At 40.2% G+C, this 27,532-nt stretch overlaps 1 protein-coding gene across 7 annotated transcripts in view; it reads right to left on the bottom strand.

Annotated features, from left to right (window-relative positions):
* Positions 1 to 27,532, bottom strand: part of EPHA6 (EPH receptor A6) — a 338,956-nt gene that overhangs the window by 78,579 nt on the left and 232,845 nt on the right. For 4 of the 7 annotated variants that reach the window (XM_033146746.1, XM_033146748.1, XM_033146749.1 and 1 more), the window contains 5 exons: positions 19,521 to 19,568; positions 18,971 to 19,133; positions 9,355 to 9,463; positions 4,878 to 4,948; positions 1,563 to 1,688 (listed from right to left, as the gene is read on the bottom strand). In XM_033146746.1, the coding sequence (XP_033002637.1) occupies positions 1,563 to 1,688; positions 4,878 to 4,948; positions 9,355 to 9,463; positions 18,971 to 19,133; positions 19,521 to 19,568 (517 nt within the window). Of the gene's footprint in view, positions 1 to 1,562; positions 1,689 to 4,877; positions 4,949 to 9,354; positions 9,464 to 18,970; positions 19,134 to 19,520; positions 19,569 to 27,532 lie in introns of those variants that run through there. The other 3 variants (XM_033146747.1, XM_033146751.1, XR_004426440.1) reach the window with 2 other exon arrangements.

The raw sequence follows: 27,532 nt of genomic DNA, 5'->3' as shown, positions 1-27,532 counted from the left end.
TTCTATTATAGTGTAATTATTAATTCCCTTTGCTAAAAAGTAGTTGTTTGTAGATACAGTACTCAAGTGCTAATAGAATTCCAATTTAAGACTGTGTTTTTAAATATAGAAGAAGAAGACATACATCACAGTTGTGGCTGGGGCTATTATAAATTGTGAGCTGAGAGGCAAATGAAATACAGGAAAGCACAGATGGTGAAAACTGCATTATAAAGAATAGCTATTCACACAAAAAAAACAGTTGTAAAGCCTAATAAAGGTTTGGCTAAGTAAGTAAGCTGTGCTAATAAGACATTCCAGCACTCCTAAACAAATGAACACAAATCCTGTCTAAAAATCTGTTGTGCCACTTCCATCTGCAAGTGGAAATTATTACTTTTACAGTCGTACTTTGTTTTGCGGCTGGGATCTGTTCCGGAGCCCCGGTCACTAGCCGAAAAGGACACAGGGCAAAGTACCGCGTCTACGAGCGGAGCGGTTTGTGCTTCTCCACGTGCGCAAGCAGCAAACCCAGAAGTAACTAATTCTGGTACTTCTGGGTTTACCACAGACATTCGCCAGAATGGACGCTAGACAAGGCGAACGGTCACGGAGGTATTACTGTACTTGTACATAAATAAGCCACAACTCCCCTGCCAGTCAGAAAGAAGAGGAGGAATTATGGATAAGAGTAGACCACTGCAGAACCTTATAGAGAACTAGTAATAACCTCATATTTATGGGAGGACTTCCCCCTCCGACAGCCTAATTTTGATATTTCATGGTCTCAACTTGCCTTAATAACAAACCACAACAATTTTGTTTGAAGAACTGTACTGTAGCAGTAATCATGTACTGCTTACTAGAAGGCCACGAAACAAGGAAATTAAGGAATAGAATTTTGAATTAATTCTATTCCAAATAGTAATTTCCATTCAAATAAAAATAAGGTTGCATTTATTACCTTTTTAGTGCAGAAAAATGGAATATAAATCTTATTTATAAAAAACATAGTTCAATATTCTATGAAATCTCTCTTGGAAAAAGTAAGCCAAGTTAGAGATTGTTCCAAGTATGATTTCTGGCCTACACATAGAGGAACATATATATGTGTGGACAAACACAATCAAACAGTCATAAAAATACAAATCAGAGGAAGTGACCTAGTGGGTAAATTCTATATAAAGCAACAGAGCAACTAGCAGCTGAGAACGCATATATTACTGGGCAGCCTATACAAATACAGATGGCTGGGAAGCAAAATAATAATAATAACCATTCAGTTCTATCAGCCACCGGAAGAAGCAAAAGCAATCCAGGCATGGTAAGGTTCTAGATCAGAACCAGAACCTGTTTCCTTCTCTTACAAGACCAACCTATAAATCATTCAATCAATTCATGTGGCTAAATATGTGTAATGATTTGAGTGATACTTTGAAGTATCTTCACCTATTAGAAAACTACATTCCTTTTTTATATAGCATTAGATTCCCATACAGGTCTTGATGAAGATGATCAGCTTATCTGTATTAAAAAGAGTACTTATTAGTTATACTTGCAAATTAAGTGTGATGAATTTTTACCTGCCCCGATTACTCTCTCAATACGAATTCGTGATGGATCTATCTCCTTAGCAAACTCATGAACAGCAAGTGATGGGTCTTCATACGTGTCTGGATCAATGTATGTTTTGGTTCCTGGGAATCGCACTGTAAAACCAGAAATATTGTTTTTGCTTTAGACAGAAATGATTCATGCAACACACACACACAGGAAAAATAAACCAAATCAAATGGGACTGTTAAGAAATAGTTCATAATCATAACGGGAAACCTAATTCCAGATTCCGCTTCCTTCATATACATCTAAGAACATTTACTAATTACCAACTAATTTTAACAGAACCTTCTTCTAAAAAAAGGACTTTAACTCAAACGTTCTGTGACTACTGTACTTACGGATAAAACTTGATGTTATTAAGTACATAAATGACCATTATTGTACTGCCCCCACCCCTTAGCAGACAGTGGGAAGGGGGCAGGGACTTACATGTCCTATTGGCAGCTGAACTGCTACTTATTGGGGCAAGAAAGGGCAAGGAGGGCAGTTTGGTTCAAACGTACAAGTGGAGCCAATTCTGCCACTGTGTTTGCACCACACTGCCCTTTCCACCACTTTCTTCACCCCTCTCATCTGCCTTGCAAGCAACAGCAACTTATTTGCTGGAAGGTCAGGAAAATGTCTCTGTCCACCATGTACCCACTGGGTGGGGGCTCAGATCCCCTTCTTCCTTGAAGCAATTGTTGGAGAAAGGGAAGTGGTGATTTAAACTTCCCTTCCTTGTAAGTTAAGCAGTATGCCAGTTGTTAACATAAGCAATATGCCATCCTAGGCTCCTTTGGGAGGAAGGACTAGCTATAAATTTAATAAATATATAAATATAGTGTTATAGTACATAAGAGTGCTATGTACATTCCAAAACCTCCCTTCATTACACACACACACACACACACACACACACACACACAATGCATGCCTTCCAATGCTGTCTGAGATAGTTCATTTTCTTATTTGTTGAAGGGGGATGGGGTGAGAAGCTAGCCCCTCAGGAGCCAGCTTCCTCCTCTTATTTATTATTGTCATTTATTTATATTCTGCATTAATTGCCTTTCCACTTAAAAAGTGTCTGAAGTGATGTACAGTAAAAATTCAGCAGTTCAAAACTTTTATTTGCAGCAGGTGCCTTCCATGCATTTCACAGTCTAATTGACAGCTAAATATATGCTGTCTCCTGCTCTTTTCATGCTGCCTTCTTCAATCAGGTAATCTGACAAGTTGCTCTGTCTTCTCTCACTTCCTCAAAGTGGCTGCATGATGGCAGATTGGCAAGATGGTTTTTAAGTGGTCCTGCAGTGGCAGTTTAGAGGGGAGAGGCCACTTCAGCTCAAATCACCAGGAGTTGGATGGTGAGAAGGTCACCAAGTTGCTTTTGTCTTTTCCCTCTCTGTCCCCCTTTCTGTGATTAATTTTATTTATTTATTGCATTTATATGGTGTTTATAGGAGGGCTTTGTGTACACGCAGTCCTTGATGGGAGTGTTTTTCTTTTGTCTCCTCAGATTTCTTTTTTTAAAGCAACATTCTTATTCTTACCTACCCCAGGTATACTAGCTGTACTTTGCCTCTCAACTGTCCCATCTCACTGTTCTATTGTTGTTAGGGAGAACAACACGGAAGCACGGAGCTTGTTGTTAGGAAGAATGATAAATTGCTCATGTTGAATTTTTGTAGAGGCTACATTGATATTACACGCTTTAAATATGTGGAAGAAATGACATTGTATTCTAAATTCTTGACTCCTTTGTGACCCATTTCTGCTTTTCCTTTATGGAAATTATCTCACTATGAAAATGCTAGAAATGAGAATGAAATCACAACTAAAGGGATAAACATTCATTTTTGGCAAATAAGTGTGATGTGGTTTCTGGCAGGCATAAGTCAGAAAGTTGAGAGAAAATCACATAATGAGAAGCAGGTGGAAATTAACAAAAACATTTTCAACGCAGATGAAATGCGTTAAAGAGGTGATCCCTACAGCACCAAACAAGCTCCCTGGAATAATGTAGTTTTAAAAATATAATGAAAGACTCAATTTGTACTACACTTTTGATCTTTAAGTGGAGGGTTTGATGTATTTATTAATTTGACATTTTAGATACATAGACACTCATAAACCCACTTGTACGAAAAGTACCAGGGAGAACGGAGGAATTCTATTTGTTAGGGCTGTCTGCAATTTCCTGGACATTGCCAGGATTCTTCCATCAAAAATGGTGTCCTGGCGGAATTTTTGTTGCACATGTCTGGGAAATCAACCTGGAAGTGTTGATTTTTTGGCAAATTTCAAAAAATAGCTAAAAAACTTCAGTTTAGTTGTTGAGATTTTTAAAAAAGCAAACAAAAACAAACAAAAACTCAACAACCTTTGTGTCTGTATTCTCATTTTTTGAAATATGGCAACCCTAATTTAAGTTGCCTCTTGTCCAAATGGAATCCTTATGTCACTAGAAATGTAGCTACATTTTATGCAATAGCCATAAGTCAAAGAAAGCAAAAGTTCACAAGCTCCACAAACAGTCATAAATTTACACAGCTCATAGTCAAATTCTATTTTAAAAAAACCTTTTAATAGAATTTATATTTCCTTGGATACATATTTGAAATCTATTTAATTAGTATATTGATTGTTAAATTCTACTTTGACCACTTTAATGTTTATGTTTATTATTTAGTCATAATAATAAACACTTCTGAGCAGGAGTGAAACTAGGGATGGGTAGATCTATAAATTTCAATTTCTCATAATAATATACAATTGTTTGTATGTGATTTTGCCTAATATAGACACTTTTGCAACACAATTTCCCCTAATATAAAGCATTTTTGTATGTCATTTTCACTAATATATTATTTTTATGCATACTTTACTAGTATATGAATTTTTGTACACATTACTTAGCTAGAGCAAAAATTGCAAAATTCAGAGAAGTGCAAATTTCAAAGTGTAGCTGTGTTTTGTTAATTAGGTAGATGTACCTTTAAATGTGAGCTGAACTGAATCTCTCTACCATCTCTAGGTGGAGCCAATCACTTAAATGTTATGAAAAGTTTTTGTGGAGTTCATGGTGTTTCCCTCAACATGAAGGCACTCCTTTTTATGTGGAGCTCTAAGTGTGCACTTAAGCCACAAGTAAATTTAGGAGGTATGCATATATGATAAGTCCTGGAAGGATAGAATGTTTCTACCTCTTTCAGCCAGATATAAGAAGTGAAAATACATGAAAAATGCAATGATCATTCTTTATTTAAATATGAAACATCACCGATAGCTTTGCTTACAATGTCCATTTTGCAAATGAGCTCTTCGTTTTTCTTCAGACTTCATTTTTGCCTTTATATACCATTGGCACCTTTAAGAAAATGAACACCATTTCACTTTTTTAAACACCACAGAATGAATGACATTGAATTTACATGCTGATTATTTTTCTTTTATGAACTGAAGCCCTTTCCATTTATTTAGTACCTGTGAAAACCAATCTCATGAAGGTACTTCTGAGAATGTGCCAGCAACACATCTAGAAAATGTGTTATTGGTGTTACTCTGAAAATGACCCAACAATGCACAAAGCTCTACTGATAGTGACAAAAGATTTGATGGACCAGGGTTCTTGTCTCAGTAGAAGGGGCCTTATATTCATTCATTCATGCATGCATGCATGCATACATACATACATACATACAGGGGCTACTCAATACATTAAAAGGTAAAGGTTTAGTCATGCTGGCCACATGACCAGGAAAGCTGTCTGTGGACAAACGCCAGCTCCCTTGGCCTAAAGTAAGATGAGCACTGCACCCCATAGTCGCCTATGACTGGACTTTACTGTCCAGGGGTCCTATAATTAGTTAATACATTCTTGGAAATGCCTACACATATTCATTATTGGACACCTGGAGAGGGCTTAGATATCAAAGAAGATCCAGTACTTTAAAAAAAAAATGTATCTACAATGGGAACACAAACTTTCCTCATCCATGTGAAAATATCTGTGCAAAAAAATGTTACTAGGAACCACCACACTCTGGGATGATGCTCCACATGACTAAGAAATGAAACCTAGGATGGGGTTAGGCTGCAAGTGGTAATCCTGCTAAAAGGGGCTAAATCTTTCCTTTACCAAAACAGGAGCTTCTATGGGTAGGATTTGCTCTACAACCCAGGTATTTCTCAGTTTCTGCTGGGCCTGCTGTTCTAAATGGGAAAAATTCCACTGGGTTACTGCAAGTCATATGAGCCCAATGGCAACTACTTCTCTTGTCCCTAGGATAGGAATATTTATATTCAGGTCTTCAGTTTATATCCCACCATTTCCTAGTCACTCAGGGTGTCTCACATTTCAAACAATTTATGAACAGCTTCATACAATAAAAATTAAATAAACACTCTAGTGTTCTTACTAAAGCCTTCTTTCCTTAATTTCACTCCTCCTCTTCAATTTTTTTCATTGATTCCTGTGCCCTCAACAGCTCCCAGAATCATCTTCCTTCCTTCCCCTATGATCATTAATTCATTACCAATGTTTTTTCATTAGCCAGTCCCTTCCTCTATTTCTCATCCATTTTGTCCATTTCATCACAGTCTTTTGGTTCAGATTTCCCCTTCTTACAGCCATTTTCGCCTCTGGCCTCAAACTGTCCCTTTGGAGTTCTAAGACTTGCACTCAATCAAATTTATACTTCTTTTAGCCTTCCTTACCTATTCAAGCATCTTCCCTTTTTGCTTTCTCCTGCTAAAATGAGCTTTAACTTTCTTCAGACAATCTGGATGCTTTATGAACATTCTTGTGCTGCTGGGAGATTCATTCCTTCCCTAGCAAAAATATTCACTAACATCACATATCACAGGAGCTTCACTTTGTTGCACAGCTTCACTGAACTCAGAAAAATCCCATAGCAATATAGAAATCTCATACTAATCAAACCTAAGTTTTAATTCTCCCATAATATTTTTGTGGTTTTTATTCATTTGAAACTTGGCATGCCGATTTGCTGTTAGCAGGTAAATCATTCAGTCAAATACAGATGCAGGTGCTTAATTCCTTCTGACTCTTCAGTATGAATAGTCTCATCAGCAGCCTTGTGATTCAACATTGCATCAAATTGCTAATTCTAAATGGTGAATCAGAACACATCTGTAGCATACTAGCCCAATCTTCCACTTTGAAATTTGCCTGAAATTCTATAACATGTTGAATATTTGTTCCGAATTGCCCTGTCTCTTTATCCTGATGTTTACGTAACTTCAGAAAATGAATCCATATCTTATGTAATTGAAAGAATGTAATTCAACAGGGATACATTAAAAGAATAGTTTCCAATGTTTTTAATGTTATCTAATAAATGTGATGAAACAAGAAGAAATCAAAACATGTCTCTCTCGTTCCTCTAAAGTGAGACGCACACTTCAGAATGTCATTTGTTTGCTGAGCAAAATCATTTCAAAGGTCTGTGGTTTTGAAATGTTTGCATTTATCCTTTCTTATTTGATGTCTGTTAGTACAGCTATTTACAGACAATCTTGTGATGTAATTTGTCACAATTGCCTTTTCTAAATATTAACACCCATAATTTTAACTGCAAAGTGAACCATAATTAGTCATGTGAATTAAATCTGCACACGATGGGGCTCACCAAAAAGGGGTACAGTAATTCTTACAATGTTAGATACCTTGAAAAAAGCTAAAAATTAGTTAAGTGTGCACTACAGAGGACTTCAGCCTCTCTATGTGCAAGGATAATATACTAATTCCCAAAATTATTGCCACTCGTGTGTTACATTATAGGAGTTGTATTCAATGGTGCCTGTGTGCAAGAAGAATGGGCTACTGCTTGCACAATGGAATTTTATCTTCCTCTCTTCCCACCTGCAACCCCCTGTGTACCTCCCACCAAATGTGCCCCAGAGCAGATTGGTGCAGGGTGAGGAAGGGAAGAGGAAGGTGAATTTCCATTATACCAGCACATCTACTGTGCCATGTTTTTATTTTATTTCTTAAAAACTCAAGTTTATTCTGTTTCTGCTTGATAAAAGCTGAGATTTACACACTTTCTAAGAGCTGATATCTAAGAGCATAAAATTTTCCTACAATGTCGATCATTTCAATGCTCAACTTTCATTTAATCTTTTCCTGTCACTGTAGCTGGAAAAATAAGGTAAGTTTGGGTACCTTAAGTACAATAGGTTGCAGATGCATCTCTTGCAATGGAGATATGTCTATGATTATTTGAATAAAGCTAAGGCATTACAGACCCTCCAAGTGTCCTGATTTTCCAGGGACAGTCCTGGATTTACAGAAGCAGTCCTGGTTTCTGATTTAATCCCGCTTTTCCTTGGGCGTCCCTATTTTCATTGGAGAAATGTTGGAGGGTATGGTAGGACGTTCCTATTTTCACCAGAGGGTATGGAGTGATCCTTGAGTCAAGGAGATAAGTTACTACAGTGGTACCTTGGTTTTCGAACGTAATCCGTTCCGGAACACTGTTTCAGTTCCGAAACGTTCGAAAACCGAAAACTCAAAACGGAAGCCTCAAAACATAAATTTCAGTACGGAAAACTCAGTATGGAAGCTGCGTTTCCGGTTTGACCTCTGAGGCATGTTCGAAAACTGAAACGTTGACATCCAGGTTTACAGTGTTTGAGTTCCGAAACGTTTGTCAACGAAAAGGTTCAAAAACCAAGGTACCACTGTATACAACTTTTAGAAGACACTGGAAGGGAATGTATAGGAAAGATTTTTAATGTTTAATGTTTTATTATGTTTTTATATATGTTGGAAACTGCTTAGAGTGACTGGGGCAACCCAGTCAGATGGGTGGGGTATAAATAATAAAATTGTTATTATGGAATAGGATGACCCTATTTTCATCAGAGAAATGTTGGAGAGTATAGCATTATATATTTTGAAGAAGTTCATAAAAATAATACGCGGCAACATTTCAAAGTGCTAAGTCATAAATCATGCTTTGATAAGGAGGAGAGTTTCCCTCCAAATGTATTTATTTATTTTACTGGAAATAATGGAGGGGGAGAGAGTTTTTCCCACCATAAAGTCAAAACGGCTAAAAATGTTACATCTATAAAACCCAACACAAGAGGAAACCTTTGCTCATCACGTTCCTTTGTCACCCAGGCTAAGGAATAGTCTAAATGTTTTCAGATTATGTGAAGGTGGTCAAATGAGATACAGAGCAGTCAAGAGTGGTTTACACTTCAGCCCCCATTTTCACTATACAGTACAATTAAAAGCTGTATCATACCACTTTAAACAGTCATGGCTTCTCCCAGAGAATCCTGTGAACTGTAGTGTGTTAAGAGGGTTAAGAGTTGTTAGAGGAGACAGCTTATTCCCCTGACAGAGTTACAATTCTAAGAGTGGTTTAACAGTCAATCCTGCTTCCTAGGTAACTCTGTAAATTGTAGCTTTGTGAAGGGAATGGGAGTGGGTCTCCTAAAAACTCTCAGTACCCTTAGCAAACCACAGTCCCCAGGATTCTCTGAGGGAAGCTATGACTATTTAAAGTGGTACAATATGGCTTTAAATGTCAAATGCAGATGGAGCCATCAGATCTAACTGCCTTTCCAAGTAGCCCAGTTTCCCCAGCATTGGCACAACACTGGGACTTGTTAGGTCAAACACAGATTCACTTTGGACATTTTTTTTCCCTTGAAAAGGCAGGATATAAATGCAACAAACAAAATATCAAATAAATATTGCCCTTCATGAAAATGAGTTACAATGCCAATGTTAATTACCTTCCAGTAATGAGGAAGAACAGAGTAAGAATGACCAGGAGCGTGAATCCTCCAACAGCAGCTGTGGCAATGACAAGAATCTGCCCCTGTTCTGCTGCCATATCTGAAGCTGAAACAGAAACACACAGGAGTAAATCTCTGAATAATGGTTTTATTTGGAAGAAATTACATTACTCCACCAGCCAAATGCATCTGTTGTTAATAACGGCAATTGCTATGATTTGATTGGTGTTTCAGCAAAAACAGAACAATAACATTTGCTTTTGGAGTAAAATGACAGTGGCATGATGCTGAGGGCAGGATAGAAGTAATGGGGTTTTGTTTTCTTGTCTAATTTCTGAAAGCAATATTGTAATAGCTATATATAACTGCAGCATTTTATAGGACTGAAACATTATCTACATATCATTTATCACTTATTCAGCATTTGGGTCTACATTACTAGCAGATAGCATGGTGGGGTATTGCACCACACCCACCCTGTCAACCATCCCACCCCACCTTCTACCTCCCAGTAAGCAGCAGCAATGGAGGTCCGGTGCCACCCCATCATGTAACTGCACTTATCCTTATACCAATCCTGTGAGCATCAAAGCTAGTGATCCAATGAGCCCAGTTATTCATGCAGATATTTGATCCTGTAACCCATTTCAAAATTCAGCATTCTCTCAGTCTGAGTCACTATGTTTCATCAATTGATAATGGCAAAGCTAATGAAGGCAAACAAAATATGATAGTAGAATCCAAGGTGAATTGGAGGACCAGGTGTTTTCTGCTGTGGCAACCAGAATGTGGAACTCCTTACCACAGTGTTTTCAGTTATCCTCCACTTTATTAGTGTTTTTCTGCTCCCTGAAAACACTATAATATTGTTTAATTAATTCCTTGTGAAGTAGGTTTTTCTGTGGTCTCAGTTTTGGCTCTGTGGTTGTGTTTTGTAATAGATTTGTGTGTAACTTTGCTTAATATTACTTGTTGCCTTGTTTTCATTTTTTCATTGTAAGATGTCTTGAGTTCCTCCAAGGGGAGCCTTTTTTTTACAATGCAAATAGGAGGCAGAGGAGGCATAATACAAAATTGGGCCCACAGAGGGAGGAGTATCAAAGGCTTAAAGACCCCAGGTTTCCTATCTGGACCACTTCTTCCTAAGCCTGCAATTTGCTTTTAACAAATCATTCATGCAATTACTAATTGAATGGCATAGTGTCTAGTTTTGCCTTGGATTTTTAAAGAATTCTGCCTGTAGCTTTTAATTTCCACTGAATTCAGCAGGATCAGTTTAAAAAAAATAAAAATAAAAGCAGTGGTAATTCTGCCCAATTTGCAATGCACACTATAATTATATTCCTGGCAATAGTTTCCTGGTATGTGATGACAGCAAATGACAATAGTGCATTTCTTGTCTTTTGTCATAAACTATTCACAGACAAGTCAAGCATGTGAAGTGGTGAAGTGACTGTAGAATAAGTGGGGAGCTAAAGCTTTTTATGAAATGCTAAATAACTAATCCCCCAAATACCAAATAGCTAGCTATTCTGAAGCAATTTTACACTTCACATCATGTTCTGCTCCTTAGTGTCCCAATTGCTTGGAAAAATTCAACCTAAGAAAATATGATGCCACACAAGTAACTATGCATGTAATAACACAGTTCCTAGGAATGCAGTTCAAATATCGAATCTTTGAACTACCAATAGGTGCTTTAAATAAAGCAAAAAGATGTTCTGAAGCAATAAAAAGGAAGGGAAATAACAGCGGAGTGCACATTGCCATCATCTAGAAAGATGCAGCTCTCTATAGATAAGATCAGCACAAGAAGAGGTTTGACTTGATTATCGAAGTCAATGCATACAAAAAATAAATAAATGACCAAAATCCGAGTCCAGACAAATGCAAATCAATTAGCTTCAGGTGCCCAGTGGAACTACTGATTTCTGTTCTCACATAGACCAACAGAGGAGACTTTTACTCTGGGTATCTTCAAAAGCTATTTGTGACCAGGAATTCAGAGTGACAGCATAAGCTGCAATTTTTGCTAAGCAAGTGCAAGCTTAAATGCAAATTATTCATAGGCTCATAGAATGGCAGCATTGGAAGGAATACAGGTATTGTGTGACATGTAGAAATGTACTTCCTGAGCATTTATTTTTTTCAGATGCCTAGTTTACAGTACTGAAAGGCTAAACCAGACTGGATCCCAAGGCAGGGACAAATGAACTTTATAAGTTATCAAGCAACTAACTGTCTTCGGGTCTGGATCAATATTAGGAGCTTAACTGAAATTGCCCCCCCCCATTGAAATAACACATGCATATGTAACCAATTTGATTCCTAAACTACAATCACACCAAGGACAAAAGAGCTAGCACAGAGGGGAATCTCATTGTGGGATAGGAACACAGAGAGCTGTCTTAAGGTGAGTCAGACCATTGGCCCATATAGCTCATTAATGTCTGCTGTGGTTGGCAGTGGCTCTCCAGGGTTCCAGTCAGGAGATACTCCCAGCTCTATTTGGAGATGCTGGGAATCGAACCTGGACCTTTCTGCATGCAAAGCAGGCACCCTACCACAGACTCTTTCCTTGATGATATAAACAGTGGAATTGTTTCTGTTTTCTGACTGGGTTAACATTATTTCATTTAAAAAATCATTATTTACAAATACTGATAAAAGCCTCCTGATTGGGTCAATGGCCCATCTAATTCAGCATCCCATTCTCACAGTTGCTAACCTGTGGGAAGCTCACAAACAGCAATTGGTAGTTAGAAGCATAATTCTTGGCTGTATGTCCTGGAAGACTTGCTTCCTGTCTTGCAGGCCTTTCCCATCTGGCCTGGAAGGACAGGGCACCAACTGACTGGCTATAAAATCTTAGGTTGCTGAAGAAGCCAGTGACTATCTTGGCTGTCTCTTAGAGCAAACCCAGGTCACTGAGCCTGGCTTCCACAGCCACCACCCACCATGAACCACCATTGGCAGGAATGGCAGCAACAGCAGCTGATATGTTCTATGATTGCAATAACGATTTATATTCTTGCTACTGATGCTGTTTTAAATGTGCATTTTATATTTGACTCCCTTTAGTAAGGTTTTATTTTGAAATCTTTAAGATAATAATTTAGCTTCCTGTTAATTATGCTTGCTTTGAATTGTTTTATTTGATGTTTTTATGTAGGTTGTAAACCGCTTGATATTTTTTGCCTTAAAAATATAAAGCAGTATAGAAATAAAATTAATAATAATAATAATAATAATTCTCATTTAATGCCTCCAAGTTGGTGGCCATCACTGCCTCTTGTGGGAGAAAGTTCAATAGCTTACCAGTAACTATGTGCTGTGTAAGGAGGTACTTCCTTTTGTCTGTCTTCCAACATTCATCTTAATTGGGTGTCCACAAATTCAAGCGTTAAGAAACAGAGAGAAAGGCTTTTCTCTCCCTCCCTTCTTCACAACATGCACAATTTTATACACCTCTATCATGTCTCCTCTTGCACATATTTCCTTTAAACTAGAAACTAGAAAACCTTTCTTCACAGGGGAGATGTTCCACTATGGTTCCATTTTCTGAACATTTTCCAACTCTACAATAGCATTTTTGCGGTGAGCTGACCAGAACTGCACACACAAGCCACAAGCGTGGCTTTTAAACATTTCCTCATTTTAGTAACATCAATGGGTATAACTAGCTTCTCTTTCATACCAAACCTTAGACTGAAAAATCATGTACATCTCCAGCAGTGAGAAAATATACCCTAGGACCAGTACTGAATTACTATGTAATCAGTCCACACACAGCCAGGAGTCAGCAGTTCTTTTCCTTTTCACAAGGAGTGGATGTCTCCTATTTTTACTGTACAGCATGAAAAAAGGTGACTTGAACTTAATTTAAAGGGTGCAAGTATTTTTCTTTAGCAGGTTGAGCATTCAGCCATCTGTGAACTGGCACCCTATTACCAGCTCAATTTTGTCTGCAAGCTACATGCTTTAGTTATTGCAATTTGACATCTATCAGCCAGCAGACCCTCCAGCAGAGTGAAAGATAGGAAAGTGACAGAAAGACAGCTGGACAGATAAAAGGGAGCAGCTGTAAGACATATAGGTACAAACTGCAGGGACTGGAGCTCTAATGGATAGGAATTAACTGTCAACATTTTAGACAGATACAAAAGGGATTAAAAACAACAGAAAGAAAAATGAGCTTTTTAAAAGCATGCACCAAGGTTTTGATGAAGTAACCTGTAATTCTCATTTTAGATATACTGAATATATGGACAATCTTAAATATAATGAGAAATACATGAGGAAGAATCATGAAAAGAATTTGCAAGGTGTCTGTTCGATTCCAGAGAATCAAAATGATGGCATGGTAAACAATGAATTCTCCATAGCAATTGTTTATGTTCTAGGTTTTTTGTAAACACCAACTGTTTTCATATCCCTACATGGTGTGATGATACTCTATAGGTTTATTTTTTTATTTTTAGGAGCTAACTAGTGGTCCATTTGTTGTTGACTAAAATTTCCAGGACCACATAATGTTTAATGGCTAAGAATTGTTTATTACACCTAACTCCTTACAGGACCAAAAAGATCATATTCATCTAATTGTTGCTCCACTACTAAGTTATTAAACCTGGACAGTATGTGCAATATTATATTTCATTTTCTGACTTCTGAAATATACTTTCTGTTGGTCTGTCAACTTTGTTTTCATTTCCCACACATTCCTACTGATTATTTCAGATCCTTATGCCCTTTAACCAACATGTTATTCATGGGTGATTTGTTGTGTTATACAAATACTAAGAACATCAATACAATATGTATGTTGGCCCCTTCAGTCAGCTGATCTCTTTGCTCATAGTTTCAGTTATTATAATGGGATATTGCTGCCATCAGTCTATTTCATTAGATATGGGTAGTTTGGATTTCTAAAACTCTTGACTCTTTGTGACCCATGAGTCTCATGGAATGGAGATGGAGGAGAAGAATCTGCCTAAGGAAATACACATGGTCCAAATCCAACCAGGAAACAACCTTGCCCATTCATTCAGCCACAACCTATCTTTATGGCCAATTTTCACACATACTCTGATCACTTGGTAGACAACTCACTTAGGGCTGAATGAAGCCACCAATACCATTACCCTGCCATGAGGGCAATAACATTTTCTCCCCACACAGTGCTCCTGGAAATGACTCTACATTATCTTGTAGCATCATCCCCAGGAATGCTTTCAGCTATACTTTGAAAATGTGTGGTGGGAATCATGCTGCCTAGCTGCTTGGAGCATTTAAAAAACTCTTTTCATTCTAAGCTATCTAATTCTTCACCGTGAAAGTCTGATTCCCCCACTGGAATTTGTGTCTCCCATTCCCAATATCCAGGAGAGTTTTCAGACACCCCCTCCCCCTTCTGTAACCTCTGGAATTTTGGCTGGGCTGACAAAGTCAGTCCAGGCCTACTCTCACTAGTTTAGTAAAATCAGATTTTATCAGGGGCCATTTCCTAGTTAGCCCTGTAAGCTTATTACTGATTAGAGGCTATTTCAAAATATATTTTATGCACTACTACATCTATGAGTCCGCATGTAATATAAAACTACATCCTCTTTGATTAATTAACTTTTCTTTTACCCCTGCAGCATCAGCCAAGTCCCTTTTCAGCTTCATGTATCAGCAATGATAACCATTCAAAAATTTCTGGGTGCTTCTTGTATTTATTTAATTTTATCTTAAATAATTGCTGTTCTTTTCAGCATGGGTTAATCAGCACATTTCACATAATCATAGTAGAGTTGGAAGGGATCATGTGGATCATCTAGTCCAACCCCCTGCAATGCAGGAATCTTTCACCAAAAGTGGGGCTCAAACCCACAACCCTGAGATTAAGAGTCTCATGCTCTACCAATTGAGCTATCTCTCATTTAACATTATTGTAACATTTTAAAAATCATATAACTTTAAGCTTATATATATATAAGCCTAACATTAAAAACTAATCTGTATGTAGAAAGTAAGTATTCATACCTCTTCCATTTTGCAGAAATATTATGACCTACTGATTCTGTTTAGTGTGCGGAAGAAAAACAAAGGGCCATTTACCAGAGATGTAAATGAGTTACAATACAATGCTATGCAAGTTAATTTTGAAGTAAGGTCCACTGTCAATAGGGTTTACTTCTATATGACTGAACATAGGATTTCAGCCTTTGGCTGAAATCGTTTGCACATTTATCTAGGAGTATATTTTATTGAACATAGTGCGACTTACTTCTGAGAAGTCATGCGTAGGATTGCTAAATGTTATCAATCTCCACCAAGCAAATTTGCTATGAGATGTGAACTATTGAGTATTAGTTCAAACATGCTCAACTAAATTATTTTAGCCCAGTGCTATTGGGGTGAGTCACAATTGCACACTAATGATGATGTGAAAACCTTGTCAAACATTCATATCTGACTCTGCTAATTGATCACTGAAAGTTCATCATTTTTACTGCAGGAACTATCTAAAATCATCATTTAGGGGAAACAAGCCAATTTAGAGATGTATGTGACAGGTAAACCTTTAGCAAGATATGTATCATTGCATGCTATAAGTGAGATACAGTTGTACCTTGGAAGTTGAACGGAATCCATTACGGAAGTATGTTTGAAAACCAAAGCGTGGCTTCTAATTGGCTGCAGGAAGCTCCTGCAGCCAATCGGAAGCCGTGGAAGCGCCGTTGAACATTCAGATTCCAAAGAATGTTTGAAAACTGGAACACTCACTTTCGGGTTTGCACGTTCAGGAGCCAAAACGTCCGAGTACCAAAGCGTCTGGGATCCAAGGTATGACTGTATTTGATCTGGTACTGAGAGGCTGTTATTTATTTATTTGTTTGTTTTTAAACAAGTTGTCCTATAAAGATATCTCTCTGTACTTAATAAACGAATGTTTATACCTGTTGGAATCCCAGCATCAGTTATAGTGAACAGCACACAGATGGAGTACGCATGATTTTCCTGCACAGAAAGGGTTAGGCCTCATGTATAGCAGCATATAAGGTTCTTAGGGACCTCCAACTGTCAGCATTGGAGAGAAAATGCTTGGCTACATGGGTCTTGATCTAAGGAAGCAAGACAACTCTTGCATTCCTTTAACCACTCTAAATATTTCCCATTTCAGTTTGCAGTGCAGCATGAAACGCAGAATGTCTTACAGAGGCAGTAACAAGAGCTAGGAATCCTTCACAAAAACTATTTGCATCACAAATGTTTTTAAAGCCCAAAGTTTAAATACACTGTTATTTTTTAGCTGTTCTATTCCATGATTCTACTAATACTGCTTAATGACTACAATGAAATGAAAGCTAAAACTTTCTATTGTCACTTCAGGCCAAAATTCTACATTCAATTACTTCCCTTGGTTGTGTTTATGGCTTGCATAAATGTATCATGTACAGCTATAAGCTGGGTCTTTCTGTTGTTGTTCAGTCGTTCAGTCGTGTCCGACTCTTCGTGACCCCATGGACCAGAGCACGCCAGGCACGCCTATCCTTCACTGCCTCTCGCAGTTTGGCCAAACTCATGTTAGTAGCTTCGAGAACACTGTCCAACCATCTCATCCTCTGTCGTCCCCTTCTCCTTGTGCCCTCCATCTTTCCCAACATCAGGGTCTTTTCTAGGGAGTCTTCTCTTCTCATGAGGTGGCCAAAGTACTGGAGCCTCAACTTCAGGATCTGTCCTTCTAGTGAGCATTCAGGGCTGATTTCTTTGAGAATGGATAGGTTTGATCTTCTTGCAGTCCATGGGACTCTCAAGAGTCTCCTCCAGCACCATAATTCAAAAGCATCAATTCTTCGGCGATCAGCCTTCTTGATGGTTCAGCTCTCACTTCCGTACATTACTACTGGGAAGACCATAGCTTTAACTATACGGACCTTTGTCGGCAAGGTGATGTCTTTGCTTTTTAAGATGCTGTCTAGGTTTGTCATTGCTTTTCTCCCAAGAAGCAGGCGTCTTCTAATTTCGTGACTGCTGTCACCATCTGCAGTGATCGTGGAACCCAAGAAAGTGAAATCTCTCACTGCCTCCATTTCTTCCCCTTCTATTTGCCAGGAGGTGATGGAACCAGTGGCCATGATCTTAGTTTTTTTGATGTTGAGCTTCAGACCATATTTTGCGCTCTCTTCTTTCACCCTCATTAAAAGGGTGGGTCTTTCTACTAAATACCTTTTTTACTCATGCTACCACCACAGATCACTATAAACTGAACATCTCACCTCTCATGTAGCCAAGAAAGAGGCATGTAGTATAATACAACTGATTTATTATTTTATCCGCACCCAACTCCTGAACATCCAATTCCAATTCTCCCCAAATGCAGCTGCTACTCGTATTCAAACACTCAAACTCTCAGCAATCACCACTCACCAAAACACTGCAACTCACTCTCCCCCTCCCCCTCTAACATTACCTTAAATCAACTATTATATTTACTATTAGGCAACACCACCCTGCTTACATGTATATACAACTTCAAATGCAAAAACACCAGAACATCACACACATCTTGGTTTTCATTACGTAATTCTTAGGTAAAATGCTAAGAGGTTGTGGGATGTTCTAAGAACATGCAACAATGGTGGGCAATTGCATTTCAAACCTATACCAGTGCACTTATGGGCATCAGTCTATATCCATCCTTGATATACAAGCAAGGGCATAGGAAGGGGGGTGAGGTTTGCCCCATGTGCCATCCCTGAGGGGGTGACAAAATGGCACACCGCGGGGGGGGGGCGGCACTTACCATGGGGCCTGGCCTGCAGTGCGCCCGAGCCACATGTCTCTCCTGGGAGTGATGCGGTGGCTCCCCTGCGCTGCCTGAAACGGCAGCATGGGGCTTGCACCCGCCAGGCAGATTCTGTGGGCAGCTCGCCGCGCTGCTCCTGTGCACGGATCACTGCCGCGCCCCCTTGGGCGGTTTGCCCCGCCCCCACCGCTCCGGGTGCCGGAGCAGCTAGCTACACCCCTGTATACAAATTCATCAGTTTCCCACTAGGGATTCTGGGACTGGTAGTTCAAATCCCATTTCCCAGCAGTAAGTAACAATCTGCCGTGGCCTGGGGGTGCCTGCCACCCCAACCTTCCCACGCTTTTTTCCAAGGTAACTTACAGAACCCATAGGGTGGGGGAAGGAAAGGTCATGGCAGCAATAGACACCGTATCAGTGCCCGATGAATTTTCATAAGAGTTCAGATCAAAATCTTACAAGAAGTGTGAACTTTTGCAAGCATTTATTTCAGAACAAGCTAAAGAACAATTGTGCATCTCTTAGGAACTTCAAAAGTGAAAGTGGAAGAAAAACTGCAGAAAGAGATGGAGAGTATTCTGAGGTCAGGCTTTGTTTTGAAACAATGCTCCATATTGATTTCTTAAATTGGGGTTAAAAAAAAACAGGGGTCGTCTTATACACGGAAAAATATGGTACATTAAAAGTGATTGATCTATGTATATCTCCCAGTGTGTTTATAATGTAATTTAGACCTAACATTCCCAGTGCCTAGCTATGTCAAACGCCTGCCACTTCTCTCACACATGCCACAATTCTGTGTCTTTGATTAAGACTTACTTTCGTCTCCAGTTTCAAATTCAAACTTCTGGCTATAGCCGCTGTATCCTGTTGCAGTCCTGGCTCTGATATGAAATATGTACTTGGTGGCCGGTTTGAGGCCTGTGACGATAACACTTGGAGCCTTTGACCTTGTGGAGGAGTAGCTGAGTAGCTCATGCTCCTGAGGGACAAAAGGGGGGAAAACGATGTCAAGTTGAGTTGTGAAAGCTGCGTAATAACAATCTTTCAAAACTAAATTCTTATGAATGTCAAAGTGTGTTCAGAAAGGGGTGACAGCTATTCCACGATGTATGGCGCAACCTATACTTAAGACAGATCTTAAGAAATGTTGTGTTATCTTTCATATGGCGAGAACTGTGTCCTTGTGAATTGGGTTAGTAATTAGACCGGAGACAAAATAGTATGAAATTAGTACAAAACTACATACAAAGCAAATGGCAGCAAAAATGACAGCTATATAATTTGAATAATGGACAAATTAGATTTCAATAAGGACTAATCAAGCATAACGTATAGATGTGGGAGCATTCAAATGCCCGCTACTCACTTCTACCCGCAGGTAGTGCCAAAAGGCAGGCGCTATCCGTGGGTAGACCTGTGGGTAAAAGAAAATGAAAATTAACTCTTTATTTTTATGTTTGCAAACCTGAAACAGGATCCTACTGTCTCACTGGTTTGGAAATCAGTTCTTAATGTCCTTTTAATAAATGCAGTAGCACAAAATGTCTCACACTAATAAAGCAGCTGTTAATCTGGATTTGGCAAATTATTTAGGAAATGCTTACTGGGTAACTTCACACATAGTGTTTTCTTTTTCCAGATATAAAAAGCCTGTAGGGGAAAAGAGAACGCACACATATATTTGTGTACATTATAACATGTAAAGTTCTTGCATGAGTGTGCATTGCCAAATATATATGTATTGGAAACCTAATGTACATATGGTGAAATAGATGTGTGTGTAATCTTCATATGTTAAGATCACATGTACATGTGCTTTCATCTTGACCTGTATAGGAAAATTCAAAGTCTGAAGTGTCCTTAAGAGCTACCCCATATCCTCTGCAAGGAATGGCAGAGCACCTTTTAGGGTGATGCCTCTCTCTCTCTCTCTCTCTCTCTCTCTCTCTCTCTGTGTGTGTGTGTGTGTGCGCGTTTATAAAAGGTTTTTCTTCAGAAACTCTTTTCTGTCCAGAGGCCACAATGCAACAAAATTGCAATTTACAAGCATCCAACTCTATTTTTATTGTGGCCAGATTTTCTTCTGAGTTTCGTGCAAAGAGGAGAAGGCGTCAGAGGCTATTAAAAGAACTGTGAGTGTGGGGGGGGGGTCATTCTTTGGACCCCCGGGAAACTTTCCAAACCTGCTGTACGTGGAACTGGATGTGGAGAGTACAGCTGACTGTTGAATGGGATACAGCTGTGAGCAGCCGGAGGAAGCTTTGTCCACCTTGGGCTTGCCCATAAAAAGCAAGCCTGGAGTGAAAGACTCGGGTGATATCAACCGTTTCCAAGAATTATCCTCTTTCTGAGACTTTTGTGAGCTGTGAATCTGTTTGGGCCCTAGGTGGGAGCCGGGGTTGATGGGTAGAATCCTGGATGAGAGCTAGCAGGCCAAGAGGGAAGGTATTTCAGGAGAAGAAGGAATTGATATTGGTTTATATTTATTAGTAATTTTGTATGAAAGTAACATTTTTGTAATTCTTGCTGTTGTTTAGGTCTGTTGTTTTAGTTTTCTGTACTTGCTTAGAGATATTTTTTATATATTAAGTGGTATAGAAAGAGTGTAAATAAATATTAAATAACTGCTCTTGTAAGGCTCTGGGGGAATTCTGTGTTGGGGCAAAACAGTTCACATGCTTGATTACAGGCAAGAAGCATATTTCTAGTTCACTAGGCGACTGCCATTGCTCTCCTTTTGTTATTTATATTTTAAAGTTTTCCAGAGATGTTCCACAATTTTTGCATGAACTACTGAAAACATATTTGTGTCATATTTGTGGTACACCCCCTCATTGCATCATCCCAAAATTATATTAATTTGTTCATTAAAATAAATAAAATGCATTAACAGAAGGTGTACACACACACAATATCAATTATCTACACACATACTCACAGGCATATGTCTCAAAATAAAAAAATATCCTGTCTATATTCCTCATTGTTATCTGTGTCAGTTGGTATATAGTTATAAGAACTATTCCATACTACTTTGAATTTTAGCCTCATTTTCTTGCTTTGTCTATACCATCTGCTCATGTCAGATGCTTCCTTGACCAACAGGTACTGGACACACCATGGGGACCACTCTGATTTCCAGTGTCAAAGGGCTAGGAATTTAGCGACTATGATGATTCTATGAAATGGCATTATGTGCAGTTTGTTCAGTTCCTATGTATTAGGTACTCATCCAAGGCCAGCTCCAATCTTTTATATTTTTCTTCCTCGCCTTTAGGTTACCTTCAGTATGATAACAGAATATTTTGTCCATAAGTCAGGTTAGAACAAAATTGTCCACAAATATCTACATAACTGGCACCCACAGGGCACCTTATGAATCCGTAAGATGATAAAACAATGTTCAGAAATGTTGTGCATTGATTTACCATAAGGCACTCTCTTCCGGATAACTTGAATGAAATAAGGTTCATGGGAGACATGTTGGGTGGGGGCGGAGGGCAAGGAGGGCAAGGAGAAGAATTAAGGAATGTAGCAGAGCTGAAGCGTTTGGATAGTACATCTTTACCATGAAGCAGCACCTCGTATATAGAACTGGCCTAACTCTTAGAATTAGCCAAGCTCATATAATGTAATGCTGCTGAAGTGATTTATGGCACAGCAAAGTTTTTAACACTGCTCAGGAGGAATAGTGCATGACCACTATCTCAACAGCATAAACTAAACATAACAATTTCAATATGATTAAGCTGTGGTGCTCAGGGAAAATGAAGCACCAGAGAAAAAAATTAAATGATCTGTGATGCTCATAATTCAAAACAGGGTAGACAACATGAAAAACTGTACTATAGGGTGTCTTCAGGTTGCTATTTATTTTTTAATGAAGTCTCCAGCACATTATTACATTCTAAAATAGCAATCAACATGTAAAATGAACAAGGAAAATATAAAATATGTACATATAAATAGAATGTACAAAGGGTACAAACACCAAACAGATTATTATAAAATGATATTCCCTAAAAAGCAATTAAATTTTGCCTGCTCAACAAGTGTTAAGATTATGAGACAACTAAAAAGACAAATCAGACTCTGTTGTTTGTTTTAAATGAGGAAGGGAGGTGTGTCTGGGAGGAGAGTAGGGGCGGCAAGGGAGAGATATGGTGTGGGAAGTAGTGCAGGCTTGGTAAGGAGCACATGGCACAGGCAATTAGTGACTGTGCCATGTGCCAGCCCCTCTTCCAACCTCAAGAATTGTGGTTGTCCTACCAGCCAGCCCTGATGCCTGTGGCTACTGCTGCAGAATGCTGTGTTGGCTCTGAGTAAGACTTCCCTAATCCATGATCTGATTTTGGATGAGGAGGCCAATCTAGCCTGTATCACTGAGACCTGGGTAGATGAGCAGGGTGGAGTTGGTCTTACCCAGTTGTGCCCACCTGGGTACAGTGCAGCATCAGGGCAGACTTGAGGGGTGGGGAGGGGGAGTTGCTGTGGTCTATAGAAATTCTGTCTCTCTCTCCAGGCTTTCTGTCCAGCTTGAGGGGGGCATCTAGTCTGTATGTTCCTGGCAACCAGGACAGATTAGGGATTCTGCTGGTTTACCACCTGCCTTGTTGCCCAGATGTCTCCCTGTTGACAGAGCTGGTCTCAGAGTCAGTGTTGAGGACTCACAAACTGCTGGTTTTGGGTGACTTCAACATCCATGCTAAGGCAACTGGTTCTGAGATGGCTCAGGATGGCCATGGGGCTGTCCCAAAATGTCCCCAGACCAATGCATGACTGCACTGGCTGCCAATTAGTTTTTGGGCCCAATTCAAAGTGCTGGTTCTGACCTATAATGCCTTAAAGGGCTCAGGACTGCAATACTTCACGGACTGCCTCTCCTTATATGAACTGACCTGGACCCTGTGATCATCATATCAGGGTCTTCTTTGTGTACCTCCGCCCTGAGAGGACCGGAAGGCAGCAACATGAGAACAGGCCTTTTCTGTGATGACTCTCCACTTGTAGAATGCTCTCCCCAGAGACGCTTGCTTGCCACCTTCGTTACATATCTTTAGACACTTGGCAAAAACATCCCTCTTCTCCCATGCCTTTGGCTAATTAAACAATCTATGGCCTTTTAAACTCTTTGTGTGAGGTTTTTTTTTTAAAAAAAATATATTTTTGTTTCTTATTATGGTATGCATTTTTGTGTTGTTTTTTTTAAAATTGTAAATTGCCCTGTGATCATCGGATGAAGGGCAGGATTATCAAAAGTGTACTGGGATATTTTATCACATTTTTCTTTTCTATTTTCACATTTGTCTCTAACCTGGAAAACAAGTTTTGTAGCATGAAATAATGATTAAATACTGAATGTACATTTTGGCCTTTAAAGTTTTAAATTCAGTTTTCACCTAGCCCCTCAGCAAAACTGCCAACAAGAGGAGTAGGCGGAGGTGGGTGGGATACAAATAAATAGTTGAGCTAAATAGCTGAGTTCTGATTAAATATCACTTTAATGTGGCTTATGTAGCCAGGATGAAGAAAGAAGCAAATTTGAGGTGAGTGGAGATGGGGAGCACACAGAAACAGCATAGGCTGCAGGCGGTTCTCATACCTAGCAAAATGGCAGACATTTGATAACCATGGCATAGAATTATTAATGTTTATTATCTCTAAAGGGACATGGAAAATGGATTCAAAAATGGATTCTAAATACAAAGCAGATCTAAAGTTACAAGGTTCAATAACATTGAAAGCTTAGGCTCATGCCTTAAATCAGAATGTAATCAGGGTTAGTCAAGGTGGAAAGTGTATGCTAGAAAATACTGAAATGGCTCAAATATTGATTGCTACATTTTCCAGCTGCCGTTTAATGCTCCAGTAATGCCTGTTTTCCTACATGAAAGCTTCAGAATCAATATGTCAAATACTGTGTTGTGTATGTTTATGAAATTGGCCCAAAATAATACAAGTGATGCAGTTAATCCCAATTCCCAATGTGGCAGAGTACTGTAATGAACAAAAGGATATAAAGCAATGCTGAAGATAGTGACAATCTCATTCAACAACATGCTTTACCTACCCCAAATATTGATTGCATCTTCATTCTCACTATAATCTCTAGGATCTTATAAATTTGGACTCATATTTCTTCAGTGGATTTCAATCCAGCTGTCTTAATGGAACAAACCTTTATTTATATGGCACTTTAGTATTTTAACCCCTTCTGCATTAAAGGTATTACTAACAATATTTCCCACATAAAACTATCTAGCACCACAGATTTACTGAATATCCCACAGTTCAGTGACATGGTATAACATCTGAGGACTTTAACGGTTATGACGTATGGCAGGAACTTTTTCATCTTAGGCTGTAAGAGCCATAACAGTTACATTTAAATATACCTGAAATAAATACCCACAAAAAGTAGCTATAAAGATAACCATCTAAGACATGTGGCTGAAGAAAGGCAGGCTACATGACCAATAGAGTCATACCTCGGGTTACGGCCGCTTCAGGTTGTGTGATTTCAGGTTGCGCACCGGGTTACTTCCGGGTTTCGGCACTCACACATGTGCAGAAGTGCTAAATCATGCTTTGCGCATGCGCAGAAGCGTCAAATTGCATCACGCGTGTGTGCAGATGCAGTAGTGCGGGTTGCAAACGCGCCTCCCGCATGGATTGCGTTTGCAACCCGAGCGTCCACTGTATTATTATTTCCTTTGTTAGGTGAATCTTTGTTTTACGTATGTAGGTTCCATTGAAGTAAAAAAGAAGTCCATCAGTTGCTTCTATCTCCCCAAACCCTGAATTTTAAGGGTCTGTTCGCAATGTAGCCTGTACAAGGCATAAACTGCTACAATGTATTCATGTACCTCTTGTTTACACAGAACAGCTTTTTACAGTTGCAGGCATGCACGTGTCAAATGATAATTGCATTCAGAAATTCAGTGCCTGTAGTTCTGTGTACAAGGCAGGCTTAAGCAGTATGTGGACCGAGAACTCCCAGAAGTGCAAGCTGGATTTCGAAGGGGCAGAGGAACCAGAGACCAAATTGCGAACATGCGCTGGATTATGGAGAAAGCTAGAGAGTTCCAGAAAAACATCTGCTTCATTGACTACGCAAAAGCATTTGACTGTGTCAACCACAGCAAACTATGCCAAGTTCTTAAAGAAATGGGAGTGCCGGATCACCTCATTTGTCTCCTGAGAAATCTCTATGTGGGACAAGAAGCTACAGTTAGAACTAGACATGGAACAACTGACTGGTTCAAAATTGGGAAATCTTGTGCCAGCAAATTCTGCCACCTTCCTCAAGTGGGATGCTATGCTTGCTCTATAACTATTGCAGTGCAGCCAGGGATAGGATTGGGCAGTAAACTTTGAAACTGAAAAGGTAAGTTTGAAAATGAAAATGTGATAACGAAAGAATAGGAAGCAAACAAGGAAGGAATGTGACAACAACAACAACAACAACAACAACAACAACAAATTTATAACCCACCTTTAAGTATAAGGTCTCAGAGAGAATTTTAAATATACATCCCAGGTATCAAAGGTCAGGGTATTGTACAGTAGAGAGGGAATTCCATAAAGCTGCCACAGAGAATACCCTCTCAAGACCACCACCTTCTGAGCTTCTGAGAGTGGGCCCCCTCTGCTAACCTTAATACTTGAGAGGGTCTGTAGGGAAGGAGGTGGTCTTTAGGCAGGGCTTTTTTCAGAGGGAACTCACTGGAACTCAGTTCTAGTAGCTATCAGGTGGGATCTGGCAGCTCTCAGGTAGGCACCATTGCCATTCTAAGAGAACAAGGGTGGTGTTAATGGTGAGTTCCGGCACCTCTTTTTCTAGAAAAACACACTGTATTTAGGGTGGTTAAACACTAACATGAACACCTTGATTGGGCTTAGAAAAAAAAACTGGTAGCCACTGCAGCTGTTTCAAAACAGGGGCTATTTCATTTCTAAAAGGAAATACAGCCAATAATCTGGCTGTTTCATTTTGGAGAAGTTGAAGTTTCTAAGATAACTCAAGGGCAGCCCCAGGTAGAGCACATTGAATAATCAAATATGGAAGTTCCCAGAGCATGGAGTTCAGTGGCTGGAGCTGGTGAATGAGCCAGAGCTTGAAAAAGGCATTCCTAGTCACTGAGGCCACATGAGCCTCTAGTGATAGTGTTGAATCCAGTGGCACATCAAGCTGCAAACCTGCTCCTTCCAAGGGAATGCAATCTCTTCCAGAACAGGCCATTTTCCCCACCTCCTGGATGTGATAACTCCGGACACATAACACTTCTGCCTTTTGGGGGTTCAGCTTCAATTTATTAGCACACATCCAGCCCATAACTGCCTCCAAGCACCAGTGTAGCATCTCAATTGCCTCTCCAGAGTCAGATGAAACAGAGAGCTAAAGCTAGGTGTCACTTGCAAACTGTATCATGTGACAAAGGTATTTGAGAGCAGAAGCAGTAAAGGAGTCTAGAAATGTTGTGAAAAGCTGAAAAGCTGCAGAATCATTCAGCATGTTGAATCACTGTGACTCATCTTAAGGAATACTCATTGTCTGTATAAGTATTGTATCTACTTGCAGGCAGACTCAGTGTCTCAGTGTGTGCGGTGGAGCCTGTGCTCTGTGAAGCCTGTGCTCAACGGAGACTGTTGGTGCGTAATGACTCTGTGTGACTCAGTAACTCTGTGCAGTGGCGGAGTAAGGCTCCGCGGTACCCGGGGCGGCAAAGGAAACGCCCCGGGGGCGGGGCGTCGTGACATCACATTGTGACGTCATGACGCTCCGCCCCCAGGGCGTTTCCGGGGGTGCCGGCGCCGCTTCTGCAGCCCTCTTTTAAGCCGAAGAGCTCGCTTTTAAGCTCTCCGGCTCAAAAGGAGGCTGTGGAAGCGGCGATCCGATGACTGAGTGCGCCTGCGCGCGCAGGCGCACTCCGTCGTCGGGCCGTGCGCTGCCGCTCCCAGGGTGACGGAGGGAGCGGCAGCGCGTGGGAATGGTGGGAGGGGCTGCCTCTTGTCACCCCCACGTGCCGCCGTTCGCTCCGTTGCCCCAGGAGCAGCAGCACCGCACACACCGTGCGCTGCTGCTCCCGGGGGGACGGAGCCAGCGGCAGCGCGTGGGGCTGACAAGCGCCGGCCCCTCCTGCCACTCCCCACGCTGCCGGTCACCCCGGGAGCAGCAGCGCTGCACGGACGGGGTGCTCCCTCGGCCGTGCGCTGTTGCTCCTGGGGTGACGGAGGGAGCGGCAGCGCTTGGGAATGGCGGGAGGGGCTGCCGCTTGTCACCCCCATGCGCCGCCGCTCGCTCCGGTCGCCCCAGGAGCAACAGCGCACGGCCGAGGGAGCACCCCATCCGTGCAGCGCTGCTGCTCCCGGGGTGAC

The sequence above is a fragment of the Lacerta agilis genome, chromosome 4 (genome assembly GCF_009819535.1).
Source record: "Lacerta agilis isolate rLacAgi1 chromosome 4, rLacAgi1.pri, whole genome shotgun sequence".
Taxonomy (NCBI): domain Eukaryota; kingdom Metazoa; phylum Chordata; class Lepidosauria; order Squamata; family Lacertidae; genus Lacerta; species Lacerta agilis.
This window is presented reverse-complemented; position numbering and strand designations above follow the sequence as displayed.